Source organism: Tetrao urogallus (genome assembly GCF_951394365.1).
Source record: "Tetrao urogallus genome assembly, chromosome: 5".
NCBI lineage: Eukaryota > Metazoa > Chordata > Aves > Galliformes > Phasianidae > Tetrao > Tetrao urogallus.
This window is the reverse complement of record NC_136818.1, coordinates 13,690,631-13,715,399: the sequence shown is the minus strand read 5'-3', so window position 1 is coordinate 13,715,399 and position 24,769 is coordinate 13,690,631. Positions and strand designations below refer to the sequence as shown.

Sequence of the window (24,769 nt, the reverse complement as noted above, 5' to 3'; positions counted from 1 at the left end):
GGGTCATAGCCCAGAGGTGCTTTCACACCCCTGTGGTTCTGCGACTGCATGACTGAGGTTGGATGGACCTTCAGAGCTTTCCTGTGCTGCATGTGTATGGGATGGGATCACTGCTGCGGGGCCTCGAGGGGGTCATGACTAGAAATTTGAATCAATTTTTTTTCTTTAGGAAGATTCGACTTCAAATGTCATTAATCAAATGTCAAAAATGTCAACAATACATCATTGTATTAAACTATACAATGGCTTGGGTTGGTAGGGCCCTTAAAACTCCAAACCCTGCAACAGCAGGGACGCTGCTGCCAGCTGAGACTGCCTAGGGCTCCCTCAGCCTGCCCTTAAGCACTCCAGGGCTGGGTGCATCCAAGGCTGCTGGGGACAGCCCTTCCCTCCGACTTTGGCAAGGGACAAAATCCGCGAACACGTGCCGTTTTCCCCAGACCCCGGGCAGCGCTCCCCGCGGCCCGCTATGCCGTACTGCTCGGCGCTTCGCCGGCATGGCGGCGGGCACCAGGTGCGGCGGCGAGGGCTCTCCTCGAGCTGCTGCCGAGGCGGTCCCAGCGCCCGGGGCGGCGCGGCACCGGCCCCCGTCGGGGAGCGGCGATGGGGCGGCGGGGGCATGCGCACTGCGGGGCGGCCTCTCGCCCCGCGCAGCTATGCCAAGTATGTGCGCGGCGGCGGCGCGGCGGCAGCCGGGCGCGGGGAGGCACGCCGCCATGGGGCAGCTCCCGCCGTGCCGGGGGGCCGCCGCCCGCTGAGCGCCCAGGCATGGCCGAGCCGCTGCGCAGGACGCTCTCCAAGCTGCGCGGCAGGAGGTCCCCGCGAGGGGCGGCGGCGGGCGGCGCGCACCGGCACGGCGGGGGCTGCGGGCCGCAGGGTAAGAGCCCGTCTGCCCGGGGCGCCGGGGGCCGCGTCTGGCGACGGAGCGCTCCCACGTGCGGAGCGGGGCGCGGGGTCGGTCCCCTCGGAAGGGGAAGGGGAAGGGGAAGGGGAGGGGCGCGGGGCGCTGGCGCGGCGCTTCTCCGAGAAAACGGTACCGAAGCGAGTTTCTCGGCGCTCCGAGCTCCGCTCCGCTCCGCGGGGCTGTTGGCGGCGCTCCGTGCCGCGTCTGCCCGAGCCGTGTACGCGGTGCGGCTCGGCGCGGTGCCGGCGGGCGGCGGGGAGTGCAGGTAACGAAAAGGGAGCCCCGAGGCGGACGGGGCGGCTGTGCCGCGCAGGTCGGTGCGGGGAGCGGGCTGCGCCGGGCTTTGGAGCTGTATTTTTTTTCCAGAGTTTGCGATGACTTCGCGTTTGTTTCGAGCAAAAGTAGTGCTGTTCTGCAAGTTCCAACGTCGGTCGAGAATTGGCCCTCCGCGGACGCGTTTTCACAACGTCGCTCATTCTTCTCGGGACAGAATTCCCCGTTTCCACGAGAGGCCCTCGCTGTCAGAGCGCTGCCCCGTGCGGCTCATCACGCGGCCGTTCGCTGCTCTTCGCCTCATGACCGTTTGTCATTCTCTCGCATTTTTTTCCTCCCTGTTTTTTTGCACAGTTTGATGCTTACGGACCGTGCCTTGACCGCGCTGCCGTCCCGCCGCGGTACAGCCCCGCTGTGTGCCGGGCGGTGTGCAGGTTGGGCAGGGAGCGGGTGGCTGTTGCAGCCCCGGAGCTGTGCTGGACCGTGTGCGGTGGGACTGGGAAGGCCGTTCCCCGCTGTGTTATGACTTGAAAAGCAGCGCCTGGCGTTGGGATGAGATGTTTGATATGTGTATGTAATAGGCACGGGATTTGTCGTGACCTCAGCTGAGCTGAAGCACTGCATCTGGGGCTCTGGAGGTGCTGTGGTGTTCCTGTATTATAACTTTAGTGATTTATTTGACCTTGTGTAGATGGAGTGGGAGGTGAGCTGAGCGCCTGCCTGTTTGTCTGCCCTTCTGTTTGTTCACCCCAGCGCTGTGCGGAAGCCTTTTGGGGAGCGGTGCCTCGTTCCATGTTGTGCAGGGTCTGCCTCTGGAAATGCTCTGATTGCGCTGAACACAGCCAATGGCGTTCTGCTGAATGAAGCTTTGCTCTGGAGCAGAGAGCACATTTGTCACCCCTGTAGCTCCTTGAGCTTCCTATTTATTTGAATTTCTGGTTACTATAACAGCTGTTGGCGTTTGGGCGTTGCTGTGCTCCGTGGAGCTGCTGGGTGCTCAGATGCTTGCATGTGAAACAGTTTGTTATTAAAATAAACACCCACAGAAGGACTTTCAGGATCAGGGCCAAACTGGAATAAAGGGGAAGCAGCATTTGCAAACACAGCCCTGGATTGCGAGAGCTGTGCTTGGAAGACCTAAATGCAAGTGTATCATTTGGATGGGATTCAGTGAGCGTTTGCAGTCAGTGGCTTTTGGCAGAGCTGGCTGATTTGGAGACTGAGAGTGGAGAGCTGTGTGGCTGTGGCGTGCCCCTGCAAGCAGGAGGTTATTGCAGTGCTGTGCAGCTGCTGCTGGCCGCTGTTCCTGCAGGAGGCTCATGTGGGTAGTGCAGTGCAGGGCTGCCCAGGTGTGCACTGAGGGCACCACAGCACGGCACTGCCCAGCACACAGTGATTCTGAACGTGTCTCAGGGTCTGTGGGGTGGGGGCTGTGGGGTGGCAGCCCTGCAGAGGGCCTTTGTGTCCCTGGCAGTGCAAGGAGCGGCAGGAGTTGCTGTCGGTGGGCATACAGATCTGGCATGGTGCATGTTTGTATTGGCGTAAGTGCTATTCCTCAGCTCCATGGAGAAGGGAGCTTTGGGGAGGTCAGGGTAGAAGCACCCTGCCTGTGGAACACCATTACAGGTTTAGCTTTGCTGTAGTACAGTTGTATCAAGTTTGAACTTGTGTACAGAGTTTGATTTATTGTTAAATGAAAATGAAAAATTTGTTGTAAAATGATGTATTTAAAAACTTTTATTGATTCTTCGTCTCTTCTTTTTGTCCTCACAAACCAAGGGTTGTTCATGCCCTGGGCAAAGTGTATGACAGTAAGGACAGTCCTTGCTGGAGGCTTCTGAGCCAGATAGATCCCCGTCTTTGTTTTCTGCTTTCCTGCCCTGAGCACAGGGTATGGCAGTAAGGACAGTCCTTGCTGGAGGCTTCTGAGCCAAATAGATCCCCACCTTTGTTTTCTACGTTGTAAATACATCGTAGGAACAATGGATAACAAACCCACTGCACGCACAAAATTACCAGAGCAAAAAGATCCCTTTCTGCCTAAGTCTGTCTGACCTTTACACAGAGCTCTCACTGCCATTTACCTAAATTACACGGTGTTAAAATACAGCCCAACAAGCCTGACTTTTCATTAATTACACACATGTTCTGTTTTGGCAGGCTGACGTGTAATTTGATGATAGCATCACCTTGTCTTTTGTCCTTTCAAATGAGGTCTAAGGCGAACGTGATACGATGCTGTATGTCTTCATCTGTCCTGCTAAAAGCAATGCGATATTGTGAGCATTTGTCTCTCCTCTCTCTCCCGTTCTAACAGCAGATCTAATAGAAAATGTATACGTAGCCCCGCGGAGCAGGAAGGAGCCCAAGTCTCCAAAGGCAAGCGAGCTCCCCGAGCACCGGCCACAGATGAACAGCATCACTGTTTCTAAGAAGCGCAACTGGCTGCACCAGAGCACCCACCGAGCCCCCCGCCTGGAGGGAGAAAGCACGTGTAAGAAGACACCAGGGGCTGTCACCCAGGCCCCACGGTCCCCCAGCCCGCTGCCCTCACCAAGGGTGCGGGGGGCTCCTGCCAGGTCCCCGGCAGGGCCGGGGCACCCCATCCTTGGCTGTGGTGCTGCGAGCGCCCTTCCGAATGCCACAGGCTCTGCCGCGCTGCAACGCTGTGCCTTTGGTGAAGACAACGATGCAGATGATGAAGGAGAAATATGGTATAACCCCATCCCTGAAGATGATGAGCCAGATGTCCTGAGAGTCCTCCATCCTGCTGCCCATAACCCTGTCGCTGTGGACTGTCCCGCAGGCTGCTGCAAAAGATTGCCTGTCCGGGACCTGGGGAGGGCATTAGGGCCCCTCGATGTTCCCCCATGCTCCCCAGAGAGAGCGGGGGACACTCAGCCTGGCGAGCTGGGTCCTGCCGACACCGTGCAGCCCGGAGAGCACCTGCTGCAGCAGCGGCAGAGGTTTGCCAGCAAGCCCCAGAGCGTGCTGGCAGCAGAGGAAAATCCTGCATTTAAGTGCCCCTCAGCAGGTAAGAGTGTTTAGGTAGACAAAGATGTCTTATCCTCTGCTTTCTTTGTAAAGAATGATAAGCCTTTCTTATGTTTCTTTTCTCTTTCTCCTCCTTTTGTCTGGATCAAGCACATTTCCAGTAGCAGTGCATGTTATGTTCATTAAAAAGAGAAAGAAAAAAAAAAAAAAGGAAAAAAAGGCTCAGGAAGGGATATTGATACCTGCTAAATGTAGAGCGGCACAGTGACTTTTCAGCCAGTTTGCTCACCTGGCATATCTGGATGTGGTTTGCCTCTGCCTATGGAGTCAGCTCCGATTTGGAATCCAGTTCCAAACAGACCATGTTTGGTCTGGCTCCAAGCTGGCTGAAAAGAAAGGTTTTACCAAGTGGGCTTACTTAAGCATGTTAATGAGAGGACCCACTTAGTTTCCTTCCTGTTCGTTAGTGTCTTGTTTGGGTCTTGTGTTCCAGCCTTTAAATTGCTTAATACCTTCAGAAGTTTCTTTGTCTGGGATTTTTAATAAATACTTTTTGAGAGATCATATAAATGCCATTGGTAATCATCTGCTTTGTGTGGGTATACAGTATTTGTGTAATTGAAAGTGGAGAGGCCCTGGAGCTCATTTCCAGGCTCTCATTCTGCATTGCCCTCTGGAGGAGCTCTGTCCCCCTCCCACTCAGTTCTGGCAAATTGGCCCCAGATCTGTAAGTTCAGAAGCTGCATTGCCTGCACTCAGCGCAGCGATGGCTTCTGGGAATGGGAGATGTTTTCAGAGGCACCAAAGCAACTTCTGTAAACAGCAGAAGAAAAAGTACTCTGTCCTCTCTTCTGGGAGCTCACATTTTGTTCTCCTTGTGGAAATACTGCTGATCTGAGTGTACTTTCAGTTCCAAAGTATTCTGAGAACATTTATTTAGAAATAATTCACTTTATAGCCTGCATTAAATACTTAGACCAGTTATGTCTGCTTGCAAAATCACTGAAATACCATGATGTTATTTTTTTCAAAGCAGTTTGGAGAGGTCAGGATGTGGGGTTGTTGGGAAAGTCACGAGCACATTCTGCAGGCTGTTTGACTCCAATTTAGTCATGAAGCCCATGATGTACAGGCGATTCTCCTTAAAAAATGAAACCCTTCATGCAAGAAGGAGAATGCCCTTTTTTCTTTAAATACTGAAGAAACATTTATTCCTGAAAGCAAAATGATGTGTTTAAAGCATCTTTCCTGAAACCAGGAAAAAAGTGTGGTGAATTTCCCCCAGTAGGTTTGGTATGCTCAGAGCTGATTAAGCTACTTTAAATGCAGTTCTTCTTTGGCATGTATTTAACAGCGACCAGAGTGAATGGATGAACTGGTGATGAGATGGATCCCTGCTGCTCAGTAATTGGCTTTATCATGGAGAAGTGATTTTTTTTTTCCTCTCTTCAGTTAAGGTGTCTGCAGTTATTTTCAGTCAGATTTAAAATGACAGCTCATCCATGTGCAATTACTGCACATAGGCTGCATGGACAGTTTAATATTATTTGTGCTTGAACCTTGCTTGAATTACACAGTTGCTGCAAAATAGATGTCTATATAGGTCAAGCAGTAACCCCTGACAAATACTCAATTTCTGCTTTGGGGAAAAGTCTGCTTATCTTTGTTACTGCTGTAATTTTATATGTGTTAGTAGTGCTTAGTACTAGAGTCTAAGAGAGATTCTGAGAAGCAAAGACAGAAAGAAGTAGGATACTACAAAAACAGTAAAAGACATATTTTCATTTCAATTATTATTATTATATATTCAGTATATTATTTTTATATATAATATACACAATTTTCATTTGATGCTATCTTCTTTGGTCAGTGCAAGTAGTTTAACCATTTAAGCTTTAAGTAATGCTGCCTCATTTGGATCTCAAATGTTGTACAGAGGAAGCAGTCATGCTTTTTTTTTTTTAATGGAAACTTGAAGGAAAAATATAACAGTTTGGTTGCTGAGAGTCTTCCCAAACAAAGTAGTGAATAGATCTGTCCTGTAAATGTTTTGTTTAAATGGTGTATAGATTGTAGAGGTGTTGATTTTCCCATTGTCTTAACTTGCATCATTAGTTCCGAGTGTTAATCGGGTTAGTTTCTCCAGTAAAGGCCATGTATGCTAATAGGATTTGTCAGGTGATTCCTTGTTGAATAATTCTAGCTGTGCTAGTTTTTGGAAAGGAATAAAAACAAAACAGCCCTATACTACAGCAATTAGGAAACACACTTCTGTTTATGTATTTTGTTTATGTCAAATAGACAAAAGGTGGCAGTAAGTAGAAAATTTGCTGAGGTAGAAATGTAGAAACATGGCACCAGCTCATGTTCTAAGGCTACAGGAGAGGAATTTAGGTGGAAATTTACGTGGACAGTGGAGCATGTTTTTCGTATCACATTTAGAATTTTTCAAATGTATGAAGTTCTAAAGTAATTTTTTCTTACGACTGACTGTATTCTAGTTGAATGTGTTGCTAGACATCTGTATCACTGTCAAGGCACTGAAGAATAGAGTCCCTTTGTAGTTCCTGCTTTTGCCATAGGTTTACATTGCGGATCTTCAGATAGGGCCTTTTTTGGAGAATTTGTAATGCTTCTGCTTTTAGTACCAGCATTTAGAGGGTAGGTTTAGACTAGATATTAGAAAGAAATTCTTTACTGTGAGGGTGGTGAGACATTGCAATGGGTTGCCTGGCGAGATTATGGATGCCCCCTCCCTGGAGGTGTTCATGGCCAGATGGATGGGCTTTGAGCAACCTGGTCAAGCAGGAGGTGTTCCTGCCTATAGCAGGGGGTTGGAACCAGGTGATCTTAAAGGCCCTTTCCAACCCAAACCATTCGATGATTATTTCTGGGAGTAGTGCCTAACTGATCAGTGGGGTCATTTCATGTCTGTGTCTCAGAAGCATTCTACTAGGGCATGCTGATTCTAGCCTGTGAGAACCCTGGCTATGCTTCTGTTACTGAAAATGTGTGCTAGCTAGATGTCTGGCTGCAAAATCCTGGTAGGAGTCATTGGAAATTGATTTTTTTCTCAGCACTGCAGGAGGCGATGGTTGGTGCTGTGTTCCAGTTTAGCTCCAGCTGGGCACGTACTGGGGTTAATCTAAGCAGTGCTCTTCCTTCACTTAAATGGATGCTCTTCTGGTTTATAAATTTATTGTTTGGGGCCCAAATTTTTTAGGCTTGCATGTTGCAAATGATCTTTGTCAACAGGCCAAGAAGTGTGTCCTGCTTCTGTAGAGCTGAGTGGCAGGATTTTGGGGGGGTGACATGTAGGTTTTGAAGGCTGTGGGCCTACCCAGGGATCTGTCTTTGATCCGTTTTGGTGACCTGCTGTAAGGACCTGCTGGGGAGCGGGATTAGGAGTTGTAGCAACCGAAGAGTTGAAGCAGTTAATGTGAAGTAGTTATTTATTTCATCTTATGCTTTGTATGGAATCATGTTTCTGTCATCTTACTGGGGAAACAGAGATACTTTTTATCCCATGTAAGAAACCACGAAGGAAAGAGGACATGGTGCGAGCAGTCCAGAATGAGGCACGCCTGGCACCGGGGCCGATGGCGCTTGGTCCAACGCCAGCATTCTAATGAAGCCTGCTGTGGTCTGTGTGACACGGAGAATCATTAACGTTCAGAATATTTGCCAGGAATTCATTCCTGTTTGCAGATAGCAAGCTCTTAAGGCTGGCGGGTGACCTGAAGTGCTGTTAAACATGCTCGTTGTCCCCTCTCAAGGGGTCACCCAGCAGGGGGCACTGAGGACTATGGTGGCGCAGGGTCAGCCCGACAGGCTCTTACAGCATGGTCTGTGTAAAGTAGTGTGTGACTTCTGCTCCTGAAAACGTGACCCCAGCATTGATGGGTTTGTCACAGCTTACTCAGTGTCTGTGTATATTTGGCATTGTACTGGAAGAAAATGAACAACTGTTACAGAATTCTTAGAGCATTCTTTTTTACCCTTTTAATAGTTCCTCCATTCCTTGACTCTGAAGTGGCACGTGGGGTTGAACACAGAGACCAAATTGGTCAAAATGGCAGTTTTCATAAAGGTTAAAAAAGGACTTATCTTTTAGCAGACTAAGAGAAGATTCTTCCTTTTGTTTAGATAATTATTACATAGAAATTATTACATTCCATCCTCATTTAAGGAAGTTTTTTTGCTAATATGGATAAGGGAGGTTACTTTCCTTGCATATTAGTTGAAGTTGCTTGCATTTGATATAGCATGAATTCTCTTAGAGCTGTTTTCAGCTTTGCAGCGAGTCTTTCTATCAGAGTGGATGTAGAACTATCTGAGGATGAAATGGGCCTGAGCTGGAGTGAGTTACCAGCCTTTGGCATCAGTAGAGCCATGTTATTTGTGTCAGCTGAGGATCCAGATCAGTATCTCTTCTGGAATCTAGCACAGAAAAACAGGAGCCTTTTTTTCATTCAGCTGTCATTTGCTCTGAGATTGATTTTGAGCTGTTTGGGCTTTTCTGTTCTGATTTGTTGCTTCTGGGGGGGAAAGAGAAAAAAAAAGTTTTCCCAAGGAATACATTGGGTTGACTTTTAAAAATAGAAAATAAAAGTAAAAAATCTAGGACAAAGGGAAGCTTTGGTTTTGAAAATTATAGCAGCTTAGTACAAGCTGTATTTTTTTCCTCTTCCTAAAATGAAATGGCCTAGAAGTTAGCTTTCATATCATATCATTTTTCTAGAGATACACTTTCAGTGTCAGATGCAGAATATTAAGTATTTCAGGAGGATGGCAGGAAAAATGAAATTACATATGAGCTTTAGTTGGGTCAGAGCTCAGCATTTCCCTTAGTTATTATGAGCATGGCTGTTTGGTATTTTAATAGTTCTGTGATGAGGAACTGATGTTTTCTGACTTACTCATCTCATCTTGGGGTCCCGAAAATAAATCACAAGCTTTCTCATGAGCTTTAGAGTTACTCAGAACTCTTCCTTAAGCGAAGTGGAATGTTGTACATAGAATGGGATAATCAAATATGCCTGTAACATAGCAGGCGTTGTTGGCAGGCAGTCTGACAGTGTCACGTCCACCCAGGCACAGAGGGACAATGCTAAGCTGGGCCAGAGATGAATGTTACCATGTGGGATCACGACGTGTGCCTGACAGGCTGTGTGCTGTGAGTTTGCCTGCTGTTCCTGTAGGGCAGATCTGTGTAGGTGAGGTTTCGGGCTCTGCTGTCCCCTGGCCATGAGGGGAAGGGCAGCTGATGGCTGTGGAGCACCTCATGTCCAGGGGCCACCTGCCCTGCCTCTGTGGCTGTGGAGAGTCTTTGTCCCATGTGTGGCCGTGCTGTGAAGCAAATAAAAGCTGTGGGCTTTACTCATCCACCTGAACCAGCTCAGAGAGGCAGCCCTGGTACAAAGTCATTTGGCTCAGCGCACTGCTTGGTCCCCGACTTGTCCCTCTGCAAGCCATCCATCCCTTGGTTGGGGTCTCCTTCGAAAGCTGCTTTCTTCTGCACTTTGTGCAGCTGATGCTGCCAGGAAGTGCGAGGCGGGTGTGTGGAGTGCATTGTCAGCCTCACTCATCATCACCCCCCTGCTGCCTGGGCTATCATTGGCACCCCAGTGCCTCTGGTGCTTCCCTTCCTCCTGCCAGTCTTCCCTAAGGCATTTCTGAAGTGTCAGATGCCACCTGTGTGGAACAGAAAGGAAGCTGGGCTGGGAAGTGGAATGTGATGCGACTGTGCTGCAGGTCCCTATTGCAGCTCGTTAGCAGTCATCATGTGTACATTTGGAAATGATGTCCGTACCTCAGGACATCACTGGCGTTAGTGGGGGCATGACACTTGTGGGATTGGTCCCACATAACCAGCTTCTGCCAGCTGTGTTTTGTTTTAACCCCTTTGTGATGAAGGCAGCAGAAGTCATACCTGTGAAAGTCAGAATGTCGGGTTGCCTCTGCAGCTCTCCTGAGATGGAGGAAAGTTGAACGGGCTGGCCTGCTTTCTTAAGCCTGTGCCAGAGGCGTGGAGCAGAAAGGGAAGGTGAATGTCAGCACAGCACCGGCTGCTATGGGGTGTTCTGGGCCAGCGCAGCTATACCGCGACCTGCAGCACAAGCAAGGCTTTGTCCAGCTCTGTCGTACCCCGTGTCTCCTGCCAGCTGCTGCCAGAACAGCAGGCAAGGAACTCCTCCAAGAAATGCAGAGCTAAAGGCATTTTCCTCTGTTGCTCTCAAAAACAGATACTGTGTGCTGTTCTGTATGACTGAAACTTTGCTATAAAAGCGCTCTTTTAAGCAAATAGTGATTTGGACTTACTTAATGGTGATTGGAATTAGACAGTAAGCATCAGAAGAATCTGTAAAAGAAGCTGCTGTAAAGAATGAGTTGCTGTGTACCTCTTTCCTTGTACGCACTGTGAGTAGGGTTTGCCTTTCCTCAGTGAGCAGTGGAGTGGATTCCCCTGCTAATATAGGCATAGGACTGTAGGTCTCTGAACAGCTGGGGCGGCTGCAGCAGTAGGGCTGAGTGTGACCGAATGCTCTGGTTTCCAGCCGGGAGCACAAGGTTGCATGAGTGCTGCCAGAGCTTGCCTGGGATGAAGGGATGGGATGGTTGTTCTTACAAAAGCCACTCTTAGTGTCTCAGTGGACAGAAAAGTGGCTCTAAGTGAGAGTACTCATGAAATTTTATTTGTTCTGGCCTTAGTTTTCATCTTGCACACTACAGCAACTCAAGTGAATCCATTGCCTTTTATGCAGTCATTACTGCCTCATGCTGGTGGCAAGAAGAAAGGCTTGAGCTGAAACTCAGTTTTGGGGTTTTCTTAAACATTCAAGCATGAGGAGAGCTACAAGTTCATGTCTCTATGAGTCATGCACAGAAATTACTGATAGCAGCTTCTTATTCTGATTGTATCCCTTCATTACTTGTCCTGCACTGTCAAATGAATGTAGATATTTTTTCTCTCATTCTTTTCCTCTTCAACATCAGTGCCTGTTGTTAAAATTATTTTTGTTCCTTGAAAAGAGATTTTCCAAAAGATTTCCCACCATGGTGTCAGTTGGGAACTGTATAACTTTAAGCCCTGTCACAGGGTGGCTGTGCCAGGAAAGAGGGAAAACTGCTGGCATGAACAAGGCAGTGCACAGTGCAGCTTTTGGAATAAATAAATCCTTGTTGCTTTCCTGCTCCTCCCTGCAGCAGAAAAGGGGAGCTGAAAGAAACGAGAGAAGAGGGGTGAGACGCTTCTCCAGAGTTCTTTTGGGTAAGAAAGGGAAATGCAAAGTAAAGTAGCAGTATCCTTTACCAGGGATGTGCATGTTTCCTTTAGACTTAAGAGGGCAATGCTGATGTGTTAATCTTTGTCGCTAACTGCTTTGTGGGCAGAAGTGCACTTGTCATTTTCCAGTGCTTTCCTTTTGAGGACTGATTTCATTGCACCTGTGCCCCAGGAATGCAATTGTGTCTGCCTGGATGAGAGGGATGTAACACAAATGGACAAGAGCTGAATGCAGTGGGTGAAATAGCTCATTTGTTTATCTGTAGTTTCTGGCTCTTTCATCTCCATAGAGCAGAACAAATCAGGCTTGTGACTATGAACTGCCAAATTTGGCTGCACAGGTCAACAAAGCACAACACTCTGGGTGCTTGTTAATATCTCTAACTGGTGAACGACAGTCATCTGAATGAATTGCATTTATCAAGTTAAGACAAATCAAAGTGTTTTCCTCTAGTTCGATATTTTATTTTCATTACTGTGAACTGCACTTACAGAACATTTGTTTATTCTCTTTAATTTTTTTTCCTAAAGGGCCTGGAGTTGTACTTGCACACAAGATTGATATACCAATAACAGAAGTTTCTCCTCCAAGTCCTAGTCCCTTGAAAAAAAGTGGATCAATCAATTGGCCTTTCCCCGATCGAATCAAATCTCCCAGAACTGTGAGGAAGCTTTCCATGAAAATGAAAAAACTGCCAGAACTCAGCAGGAAGCTGAGTGTCAAGGGAACTTCAAGCCATAATAGCTCAGATAATCCTTCTTCCCTGCAGAAAGGGAGCTCTCGGGATACAAGCCATACAGCGTCTTTGCCATCTTCTGGAAACTCAACTTCAGCTGCCAGCAGGAACGTCATAAGTCGTTACCACCTCGACAGCAGTGTGTCATCACAGCACACCTACAAAAAGAAAAGCTCAAGGAATTCCAAGTCCTCCAGCAAAGGTGGTTACCTCAGTGATGGTGACTCTCCTGAACTTTTAACCAAATCAGGCAAACATGGACATGAAACCAAGTGTGGGAAGGGAAAAGAGAGCTTTCCAAGTAACAGTGGTAAAACTGAGATAGATATCGATGCTTTCAGGCACTACAACTTTTCTGATCAACCCAAGTGTTCCCAGTACATCTCTGGACTTATGAGCATTCACTTTTATGGTGCTGAGGACTTGAAACCACCAAAAATAGACTCAAAAGATGTCTTTTGTGCAATACAGGTTGACTCAGTAAACAAAGCAAGAACAGCCCTGCTTACATGTAGGACAACATTTCTAGATATGGACCACACATTCAACATAGAAATTGAAAATGCTCAGCACTTAAAGCTGGTGGTGTTCAGCTGGGAGCCCACCCCACGGAAAAACCGTGTTTGTTGTCATGGCACTGTGGCTCTTCCTACTCTCTTTCGAGTGACAAAAACACATCAGCTGGCTGTCAGACTGGAACCAAGGGGGCTTATTTATGTCAAACTGTCACTTATGGAACAGTGGGAGAACTCTCTTGATGGTTTGGATGCAGATCGGGAACCAGTGATGTTTGGTGTAGATGCTCGAAAAGTGGTAGAGAAGGAAAGTACAGGCCTGATGGTGCCGCTTTTAATTCAGAAATGCGTAATGGAAATTGAAAAAAGGGGCTGCCAGGTACTGTATATATCTTAATGTTTTGTTAATGTTGCTGTGTCTGGATCTTTGTTGCAGATTTTCGCACTGTTACTTCTGGAGCAGGAGTGGTTTTTAAGTTATTTTCTTGCTCCCTTTGTGTGGTGAATGCCAGTCATTGTACTGGGGGGAGAACAGCAGGACTGCGAAATCACTGCTTCCAACTTTGCTCTTGTAAAGGAGAAGAACATTTGCTCACAGCAGCTTTAGGACTGCAGCACCCAGCATGTAGAGTCACCCTCAAAATAAGGCAGAGCTGAGATTAGGATTTGGAAATGTCTGAGGCACAGATCATTACTTAAGGACATAGTGTACTGACACGCAAGGAGTATGGTACTCCCTCCACATTTGATGCAAAGCACGAAGATGAGGAAGGGCTGTTGAGAAGATAGGTTATTTGTTTCCTCACACTGCTTCTCCTAGCCTTTCTTCAAGTTGTCCTTAGGATTAGGAAAGGCAGTAAGGCCCACTGTGTTCTCTTCATCTTACTGCTACTTATGTCAGTTGGTGTAACCCAATGGAGAAGAAATGTTGTAGAAACAAATCCCCCGTTACAGACTAGAAATTTCTAGACTAGAAATCCCCCTGTGCTAGACTAGAAATTTCTTAGGAAGGAAGATGTGCGGTCCTAAGGGCAGACGTTGCCCCTTGGTAATTCATTTGAAATTGTGAGAGGATTTCTACATACTGCTCTATAGACTGTGAGCCCTTGGTTTCTGTTACTCCTGTTGCTGCCCAGGTGAAATGGAGAGGTAATCATAACTACCAGTTACTACTTTTAATTGCTAACAGTTTGGCTATAGTTTCCTGGTGTTAAGAAATTAATGGCTACTTATAACCTAGATTGAAATATACAGACAGGAATAGTATTTGTATGTAATTATTTTGCTGAAAGTCAATACTGATAATTGTGTGATTGTCATTGTGCTTCTCCTAACATGCAAATTGGTGGAAAAAAGAAGTTGTATTCTTTCCAGTATTTGTGTCTCATGGTTGCAGTGTTTTATTTTGGGCTTATTAGCACCTAGTCATGCAAATGATTTTGGGTAATCAAGGCATCACTGGTAATGAGGCGATTGGGATCTGAGCTGCCTGTGTGCACCTGGTGCTTCTGAGCATAAAATCTAATTTGTGCATTTGCTCAGGGAGAAATAAAAATGCAAAATATACTGTTAACTTTTAACCATGCACTTTTCTGACCTTTTGATTTTCTCTTAGAATGCAGACTACTGTCATGATATGTCGTTTCCACCTGACTTTCAGACAGTGTTACAAAACTTGGTTGAAATTTTCTTAGGCCAAATATCGGGTCTTATTTGGTCTTGGGAAGGAGAGAGTACAAATTCCATTGAGTGACTTTCCATGCATTTATGCGGGAATTAATGTATGGCCAGACAAATACTCTTCTTTGCAAACCTGGATATGCACGTTCTAAGCCAACACAGACCGCATCAAGTTTTGAGCTGGTTGGTTGTTCAAGTCCTCAGCATTTTGGGGCTAACCATGTGTTCAGTACATCTGCCTGAAAAATCCATTAAAATTAAATTAAAATAATATATGTAAGATTTAGCTCCTCTCAGTCATGGTGGTGATGAAAATGAAAAATGCAGCAACAAAAAAATGCAAAATTGGAGTGTGTGAAAGCACGTAATTGGCTTGGTAATACAGTCCAGATGTGTTGTGGAGTCACTCCTAGCATCTTGAACATATGAAATAACCCTTGCTTCACATTAAATGTTACACGTCATTTGAAATGTGGAAGTCAGCGTCTTGTCATCTTTAAAATAGCAATTTGTGAATGTCGTTAGAATGGAGTATTCGTAATTCTCTTGAAATCCTTTCTACCAACATCAAGCAGAGTTTTAGTTACATCTAGCTTTTTCTTGTAGGAAAATGTTAAGGGTCTTTTTCCTTGAGAGATTTATGACGTCTCTTGTTTATTAGGTAGTTGGTTGTGCTGCTACCTTTTTCTACTAACGATTAATAACAATTTTGGAACATGTTCTAATGTACTTCAAAATGATTTTTCTCTTCTTTTCTGCTTAAGGCCCAGTTTTATCTTATGTAATTATACAGTTATTACTGGAGAAAACAATGGTGATCTGAATGCGTGGGATAAGAGGAGAATTATGTTTATTTCTTTGTTTCCCAAGTTTTACCTGAAAGTAAAGTCCTGAGTGGATTCTGAATTACCTGATGGTGTGCTTCTGGCTTACAGCTTGGGATGGCTCAGTGAACACTGCTCAGGATGTCTCCTGCTGTAGAAAGCTTTGGCATTAGTCACCTGTCAGTTGTCTCTTGAGTAACTTTTGATGGTGAATGTGATCAATTAATGTTAGCAGTTGGCAATGTTTGAGTTTTGTTAACAGTTGTTTGAACATCTTGCTGTACATGCTCCCAGGTGAGTCCAAACATGATATGTGTTCTGCTTTGCGGGGATAACTGATGTGGAGCTGTGGTTCTTGCCCACAGGTTGTGGGCCTGTATCGGCTGTGTGGCTCCGCAGCGGTGAAGAAGGAGCTTCGAGAGGCGTTTGAGAGGGACAGCAAGGCAGTGACTCTCTCTGAAAGCCGGTACCCAGATATTAATGTGATAACAGGTAATGATTTGACTTCTCTTTCCGTGTATAGTTTTGGCATGTTGGTAATACACCTTTTAGAAGGTGAGGCTCTGAACTAGTTTTCTGTTGTCGTTTAATAAGTCATTAATTACTTCTCTGTACTGCGAAAGCAAGCTCAGTAATGTCGGAGGTGTGTATTCAAGTAGCTGTGACTGGGAGGGAGGAGGATGGAGTTCCATTGACTCATGAAACTTGGTGTAGGAAGGGAACCTGCACAACGTGCTTTCACAGTGGCGTCCTGGTGAAGGAGAGGGGCTGGGGGCAGAGGAGCAGGAGGTCTGACAAAACATCTCTTCACCTGCCCCAGCTTTTTAAGGGAGCGTTGGTGCCCAGTACAGCTGAAATTGTCAGGTGTTTTTGTTGTTGCTTAAAGGCCAAAGAGTTTTGTAGCTATTGATGGTATTTGTTATGTAAACCAAAGTTGAGCTGATCTCAGGGATCGCAGAGTAAACTAATCACTGGAGGCAATTAGACAAGAACATTTCATTACTTCCAATCCAGTGATGGAAAATGTTAACATCAGCAGCCAGGGTGTAAATTTTCTGTGCCAGAACACTTTGTGACATTCAGAGGCACTGAGCAGTTCTATCCCATTTGATTGTTTCACTTCAGTGTATTGGGAATTAATTTTGTGCTCAGTACATTTTGTAATTATTCTAAGTAGTGTCAGAAGATACTGCCCAGTGGCATTTTCTTTGTTAACCAAACCTTTTGTACAGACCCAGCAGGTCAGGTCACCTGAACTCCCTTGGCCTCACGGTTGGGCTCATCATTGCTCACCAGCACCAGCATTCTCAGCAGCAGAACCTTGGGCTAGTGTTGCACTCTGCTGTGTGTGATGCATCCTCTACTGGGAGAAGGCGAACAGAAGAAGTAAATAATAGAATTGATCTTTTAACTTAATGTTTTTCTTCTCCTTGCAAATAGATACATGAAAGAAGCAGTGATGATTTCTAACATGATATTTATTATTCTTGAAAACTTTTCTCAATTTTAGTAAATCAATTGTGCTGTAAAACAGCAGAAACTGTCTGATGTTGACTTGTAAGCAGACAAATGTCAAACAGATTCTCGGTTAATATAAATTTTTGGCTAATGAAATATTTGACCTATTTGATGTTTAATTTTGCAATAATAAAGAAGGCATCGCACTCTCATGCTACCAGAAATGATATAAAGCAGAACTATTTGCAGAAATGTTTCAGGAATATCGTGGGGAAGGGTGTTGAAGCTTCCTTGTATGTGTGCAAAAGAACCTGCACTGCATCACAAGCATTGTGTCCGTGGGAGCACTGCGTACTAAGAACCCGCTGTTACTGGTAGAAGCTGAGCTCGGAGCTGCAGGAGCGCTCAGTGGAGACAGCAGGCCCTGTGAGGGCAGCAGTGTCTGTGCTTTCTGTCATGGGTTTATGATGCGGTGCTGAATCTGAAAAGTGTACTTTAATGCCACGCTGCCATCTCTTTAAGCCACATTAATGAGGGTGAGCCGTTCTTTGCTTAGCTGTGGGCAGCATGGTTTGGGCATAAAGGTGAGGCTGCAGTTTGTGCTGGCAGAACTGGGCTACCTGCTATGCTCAGCATGGGAGTAAAGAGCCCGCAGAGCACAGTCTCACTGTACAGAGAGCCTGGGCAATGGCTGTTTGCCACGGTTCTTCATGCTGTGTTTGCGGTGCTGAGGCTGCATCTCGTGACTCGTACTTTCCTAAGCCAAAGCATTTGTTCCATAGAATGTGAATCCTCAGCATAAATCTTGGCACATTTGGAGAGAAGTGCTTTCTTGTGTCCTTTTTGAAATTTGAGTAGCACTGTTTTTCCAGATGATTATACAGATTTTTTTTTTTTTTTTTTTGACAGCTCTCCAAAGACCAAAGAATGAGCATTTAATGATTAAATCTTTACTGAGAACTGCCCCTGGGGTTGGCACAGGCTTACAGAGGCGCTCGTGGCTCAAAACCAAGCATGCTGCCAGTTTTAGGAACTGACCAGTAGAAGTTGTTGCATCATGTCTGTTCTCATCCGTGTGAATTCATATCTCTAAATAAAGCGTGTAACACTGTTAACAGCTCAGTGGGCCAGAAAAATGAGGGATCACTGAAGTGGATGGTAATCTCAGCTTGCTGTCTCCATTTGCTTTGTAGGGTGAGGGGTCGTGGCAAGGAGAACATGCCAATGGGTTAGCAGCAGGGAGTATGGCTTCCTGCAAGAAAACAGGGCTAATTTGGCAGAGTGAATAGCAAAAACGAGTAGGAAGGCCAAAGGGCATTAGTGGATTCCAATCTGCCCTGTTAACCAGGGACACTGAGGAATGTGAGTTAATGATTTGATGCTCATGGGTGGACTAGGTGATCTGGTGGTCTCTTCCAGCCTTAATGATTCTACTGCTTCTATGGTTCTAAGGTCCTTCAGGTGGTAGTCTTGTGGTTGTGGTTGCTGTCAGAGGAATTCTCAGTCATCAGCTGTGACTGTTGCAGTAGCACTAGCTGATCTGACTCGGACATATATTTAGTCCTTTCCTGCTGTAAGCTGATTCTGAATTTGGCCTTCCCCACCCAAAACATGGCAACATCAGCATTTCCTGCTGGTGCTTTACATAGATAAGAGGGAAAGGCATCCCAGCCTGTGCTGTGCTGCGCCTCCTGCTGCCACATTGCTCTCATTTTCGCCTGTGGATGCACATGGGACATTTCTGAATTGAGAAGATGAAATATCATTGGTGGGAAGAGAGGAATGTGAATAAGTTACTAAACAGAAGCGTAGTATGCCACTTCAGTGACTGCTCTGCATAAAAACAGAAAACCTCAAAGCAAACAAAGAAGCCCAGAGGAATTTGTGTTCAGGAAAACATAGAGCTGGCTGGTTTTGTTTCTTATACCCCTGCCAGTATGTTCCTGTGGTGTGCCAGGGGGCTGTGTGCCTGCTGCTGGCCTGCCCAGCCAGAGGGGCTGTGCAGGGCACTACTGCCGGGTTTGCACTGCTCTTGGGGCAGGGCCTGGCTAGCTGCCTCTGCACTGGGTGCACTCCTCATTTCTCAGTGGTACCAGTTAACAGCGAGAAGCCACTGCAAACGTGGCTGTAGAGGGGAAACATTAGCTTCCATTCCTTGTATTTTTTATAAACTGCCTCATAAAAAGCCTTCTGCAGTGTGATTCAGTTTGCAGCTAAGTTATGAAGACAGAATTCATATGAACTGTTGCTTTATCAAATAGCAGAACATGATAGTATTTACACTGATGTGGGGTTTTCCAGAGCTGTGTGGAGCATGTGCCAAAAAATCTTCTGTCTTTACAAGTGTGCCTTATCTGAGGACAGACTGCTCTGTTAATTACAGTGTCCTCTTTCAAAAGATTTTTAATGCATCGTTTCTTAACAAACTTCTTAAGTTGTAATCTAGCTGAATGGGCAGATATTTATGGTCTGAATGCTTTTTCTTTATTCTTTTAGAGGACAATAAGAGCTGATTGTTTCCCTCAGAGCTTTTAGTGCTGGCTGTGCTGGATGTGCTGCCCCGTGGCATTATGTTTGTGTGCTTTCCAGGGCCAAGCAGAAATCTTCTGCTGGGTTTTCTTCTTATAGTTGCTGAAATTGGCTCATATTGAAGTGTAGCCAGCTTTTAGCATCAACTTACATGAATGCAGACAGTCGGTTCTTTCTCATTTGTTTGCATTTGTGGAAGGCGTAAAAGCTGGATGCAGTGCTGCCAGGTTGTTGCGTCCCACAAACAAGGAGAAAGCACCTCTCCTCCAGCTCTGGAGATGCAGCTGTATGTAGTGCAGCTGGTAGTGCAGCTGGGAGAGCCCAGTGCTGGGATGGCAGCAAGGACGTGAGTGCTGCAGAGCTGCAGGAGCAGAGCCGCCCACTGGCTGTAGCCAGTGCCTGTCCTGTGCAGAGAGCTGCTGCTCAGCTTGCTGGTGTTGTTCTACCTTTACTGCCTCCTCCTGTCCCTAGCTCCTGAATTTGTCACTGGCACGAGGAATTTTCCCGGGAGATATGTGATTTCTGTGTGCCTTAGTGCTTCCAACCCAACCCATTCCAAACAGTGAACACGCAGCTTCATGACAGCAGCTGTTCTTGTACCTCTTCTGAAGGTGTCCTAAAGGATTACCTGCGAGAGCTTCCCTCTCCACTGATAACCAAACAGCTCTATGAAGCAGTAGTGGATGCCATGGTGAAAAATCCCTTGAAGATGGCAGCCGCTGGTTGTGAAAATGACCCGAGTGACTCTGAGCACACAGCAGCCCTTCTGGATTGCCTCCCAGATGTTGAGAAGGTGAGTGGTATTAACGGGGTCAAGTAATGGTAAATTGACAGCTTCAGAAAATAAAGGAGTTTTTTCACACTGGATTTCAAACATGTCAAAACATGTACAACTGTTTTCTGAAAACATGGATTTGTCATGCTCCAAGTCTTTGAAAATACTTCAAGAATGAAGGTATCTGGCCATAACTTTCATTTAGGTGTGCCTTTAGAGATCATCTCTGTAAAGGTAAGCAGTAAAAATGGCACTATTTTATTTTTAGATTTCAGGTAAGCTGTTGTCATTTACAGCGGGACTGGGTGGCCAAACAGCTAGCAATGGGTTATTTTTGTTGAAAGCTAAGTAAACTTCTGGAGGCTTGTTCTGACACTGAAGTCTTTCTAAGGGTTTTTTCATCTTCTAATATATCTGGTTTGCTTGTAGTGCTTCTGCCATCTCTCCCTTCTTTGATATCTCCTCTCCACTGCTAGAAAACTCATTCATGTAGAACTGAGATCAGGTGAGAAGCAAGATGAATTCTACCAGAAATTCAGTCCTACTTTGTTTCCTCTGCGGCAGTCTAACACAGCTCTTTTATTCAGCACTTAGCTGTTCCACTGCTGGGTGTTGATAGAAAAGCTTGAGCTATCAGCCTTGCTATTATCCCTCTAGAGCAGTGATGTTAAGGTGACAGTGCTGCAGTATTGTGTTTCCCGATGAGTGTTTTGTTCTGCAGGCTACCCTGAAGATGCTGTTGGATCACCTGAAACTGGTGGCTTCTTACCACGAAGTAAATAAGATGACCTGCCAGAACTTAGCTGTGTGCTTTGGGCCCGTGTTACTGAGCCAGAGGCAGGAGACCACCAACCACAACAATAGAGTCTTCACAGACTCGGAGGAGCTCGCTAGTGCCCTGGACTTCAAAAAACACATAGAAGTTCTTCACTATTTACTTCAGCTGTGGCCAGGTACTGTTTCACTGATCTAATCAGTGGGAACTGTCAAACTGTTGCTGTATGTTTTTAATGTGACAGTGTAGATTAATTCACAGGATAACTGAGCAGAATCAGGATCTTTAAAATATGAGGTACTGTGGCAACACCTATTAATGTAAAGAAATCATGCAGTCTTGTAGTTACTCTTTGTATTAAACCACTGCTTAATGTAAAGTTTATTGTTCTAATTACTTCTTTGCCAAATGGCAGCAATTCAGTGAAAAGTGCTTTATGTAAGTAAAGATATCAGAGAAAGCAGACCCAGTGGTAGTAATATTCCCATATCTGAACCTCAGTTAGTTTCTAGTTCTTATTGTTTTCCTGCTTTCTTGCTTCAACCATTCAGGATTCTGAGTATGTGGGATTCATGAGTTGTTTGGTCCCTGAGAGACTCAATGGTTTACTTTATTTCTACATTTAAAGTTAGGCAGAGCTGTTCCTTGTAGTAGGGGCCATGCAACTTCTTACTGTTTCTCCAGAGCTTTGCGTAATGAAAAATGTTGTGTGCAAGTACCTTTTATCTCATGTTTCTAAACTTACGAGCTCAAATGCTTTTCCACGAGCTGGGGTCAGTTCCCAGTAATGGAAGTGAAATTCTAATTTGATTAACTACTGAAGTACAAGTGGAGTTAATTATTTCTGCAAATATTTTCCTTTCAAGGACCACTTGAATGATTATACAGCGTTCACATGTCCCCGGCTGTTCAGAGAGACAGGTAGTGGAGATACAGTGACATCAGTGAGCTGCAGTGAACTCCTTTGCATTTCATCTTCTGCAGTTGAACCGCACTAAGCATTGCTGCTTTAAGGCAAGATCAGGCTGAGATATTTGGTGGTTTTTGTTAGGTTTGATAAGAACACTGTGAAACAACATTAGATCCAATGGGCTTAATTTTGTATTCAGGTATTCTTTGACCAAATTGTTGTCAGTTTCCTCTCTATATGGAAGATGTGTCCATTGCTCCATGCTGTAGTTCCTTCACTCTTCACAGTGCTTTCACTGATCATGCAGAAAATTGTCAGCTGGTTAACCTGGGTGTTTTAATAACTGTTTTTCAAACCTGAACACTGTAAACCCTTATGTTATTTAGGGAAGATGTAGCTCATCTTAACAGCTTCTGAATTGTTCCCTTTTAGAACACAGTAAGTGCTCTTGGAAAACTACTGATTTTCTGCATTGAAACAATTGCAGTTAATCTAGAGGAATAGTATGTCGGATTGTATTTCTTGTTAAATTTATGTGATTTTACTTGAAGTGGAGGCTGTCTGCTTTTCGTGGAGAACTGGGAGCACTTAGGAAATACGGAGGGTCACAAAGGGGCTGGTAGGCAGTACAGTGTTGGTTAAAAGTTAACAAAGATCCATTCCTGGCAAATTAACAAAAAAAATAATATAATATAAAAAAATCCAAACAGCAGCTGTCTGGATTTGCTGTGTATTTAGGGGCATGAGGTATAAATGCGTGTGCTCTAGCACAAAGTGTGGGATAGACATGCAGACATGTAGACTTTCATCTTAGTAGTTCATAAACCATATAAGAAACATAATGCCTCATTAAAGAGATTTTTATGATTGCAAAAGAAGCATTGAAATCCACACAGTATTGTTGTTGAGATGAGTAAGATAAGTAGAGCTCCTCCTCACCTTGAATGGAAGGCTGAAGTCCTCAACTTGCAAGAAGCATGCAAGGGCACAGCTAACTTAGAGGTAAAATATAAGTGCAGAGCTGTGAGCGAGAGAGCTCTGGTGAGCTGTAAGCAGTGCATCTGGGCTTGGAGGAGAGATTGCAGTCTGGACTCTTCCATTTTATCTTCTGTAGATTGGGGCAGCTTGATAATCAACATGTTGTGTAATACTTCAATTTCCGTGTTTTTCCAACAGAAAACAACTAAGTCCTTGTTTGGCTAGAACATGCAATGCTGGAAAGTTATTGTTAACCCATGGCCCTTCATCTTAATGGAGCAGAGTCTGAACAGAAGGGCTTTTGTTACAGTGAGAGAGGGGGGAAAAAGCAGTGATAGTTATTGTGCACTACTGTGAGATGTAAAGCGAGGCTGGAGCACCCTAGGGGGGCTGCAGTGTGGGCAGGGGGAGCACTGGCAGCTCTGTAGGGAAGCAAGGGAACGTCAGCGAGATGCTGAACAGTGCATTTGTGCATAGAAAGTCTGTGGCTTTACGGGTGGGCATGGTCTGTTTAAAACATAAAGAGATTCTGCAGCTCAGACATTTAATAGGTGCAGGCCAGTAAAATTGTGTGCTGTTTACCGTAGGAAGCCAGTAGCAGTGGAGGTGGCTGTTAGTAACTTGTGCTGTGTAACCATGAGCTCAGGTAACTGCTGTAAGCTCATCGGAGTACGCTTCTGGTTGTGGCTGCTTAGAGAAATTAATGCCAATGAGCTTCTGTTAATAAAGCGGAACATCAGGGCAAAAGAGAAACATGAGAATTCAGCTCTGGTGCATCTTCAGCTTCTCCAAGTGTTTCTCTGCAGTGGTATTTTTGTTGTTTTAACCTCTGTTGCTGTGGCTGCTTTCTGCTATTCCCTTCAGCCAAGTGGTTTTGTTTGTCTGCACCAGAGCTGGATGGTGGTTACCTCATGCCCTGAATGTAACCTGTGTTCTGGGAGCATCTCTGCTGAGGGAGGATTTCTCTGCTGCAGTTTGGATCTGGCATGACTCTTCAATGCCAAGGTTTTACAGCGGTTTTCCTAATGGTATTTGATCAAGCAGCAGTAGCACGGTGTGTTGGCTGAGAGTCTGCATGCATCATGCATGCCATTTGCGCTGTCACGGACCCTTTGTGTTGCCGTGTGGATTCAGCCACACAGGGTGTAAAATTTTCCTTTTTTCCAGTGCATCACTCACCTGCCCAGGAACCTGCACATCCCAGCACGCCTCCCGAGCACTTGTTGTCCCTGCGTTACCTGAGGCCGCGGCGGCAGAGACCGCAGATGCTGAACCTGAGCAGCGCTGACGCATGCGGGATGCTGCGGCCAAGGCCGGCTGGCCTGGACAGCCCTTCCAGCAACCGCTATGCAGGTGACTGGAGCGGCTGTGGGGAAAGCTACTTCTGCAGCCCCGGGGACTGCCTGGGTGAGGCAGACTATGACGATGTCCCTTCAGAGGACTCGGAGAGTGGGGACGACAGCAGCAGAGTTGATGATGCCGACGGCCTGATGAAGCGCCCGCAGCCCCTACCCGGGGAACACGCGTTCCAGAGCTATCTGACAATGCAGGCGATAGACTCAGTGGGGAGCCACAGGGCGAACCTCAAGGACCTACAGGAAAGTATCGATACCCTGATAGGAAACCTGGAAAGGGAACTCAACAAAAACAAGCTGAACATGAGCTGCTGAGCCCAGTCCTGCGTGATGCCTCCTGCTGCGTGCTGCAGCAAGGCTGTGGCCTGCCGTGTGAACGAACCCACTGACAGGCATTCCCTCCTGTTTGTGCATTCCTTGTAGAAGAGCGTGTTAACCTGATTCTGGTGTTTAAGGCAAAAGCTGAGAGACCACAAAGTGACTCCACGTAGTAACATTTCTCCCTAAAAATGCTGTGCCCTTTGATGGGTGGCATCTGACAGCAGGGCAGACACCATACGCTGCTTGTAACAGCAGGGCTCTTCCTCCTGAAACTCAGCTCTGGTACAGAAGTTCCTCTCAGAAGGGGACTAATGCTGCTTGGCCTGAGCTTTGCAGCATCAACTTCAGACAAACTCATTTAACTATATATGCAATGGCTGCTATGAAAAGTGCTTTTTATATATATATATTATAATAATATAAATATTTATATATAAAGTTTTAATTGTACAAATA

General features: G+C 45.9%; 1 protein-coding gene across 1 annotated transcript; it reads left to right on the top strand.

The window, feature by feature from the left end:
* Positions 1 to 768: 768 nt before the first annotated feature.
* SYDE2 (synapse defective Rho GTPase homolog 2) lies at positions 769 to 24,307 on the top strand (the record flags this gene model as incomplete). The annotated part of the gene is made up of 7 exons (XM_079536352.1): positions 769 to 877; positions 3,498 to 4,211; positions 11,988 to 13,087; positions 15,578 to 15,704; positions 19,811 to 19,992; positions 20,696 to 20,927; positions 23,805 to 24,307. 7 exons carry the CDS (start codon positions 769 to 771, stop codon positions 24,305 to 24,307), a joined length of 2,967 nt encoding a protein of 988 aa, XP_079392478.1.
* Positions 24,308 to 24,769: the final 462 nt, after the last annotated feature.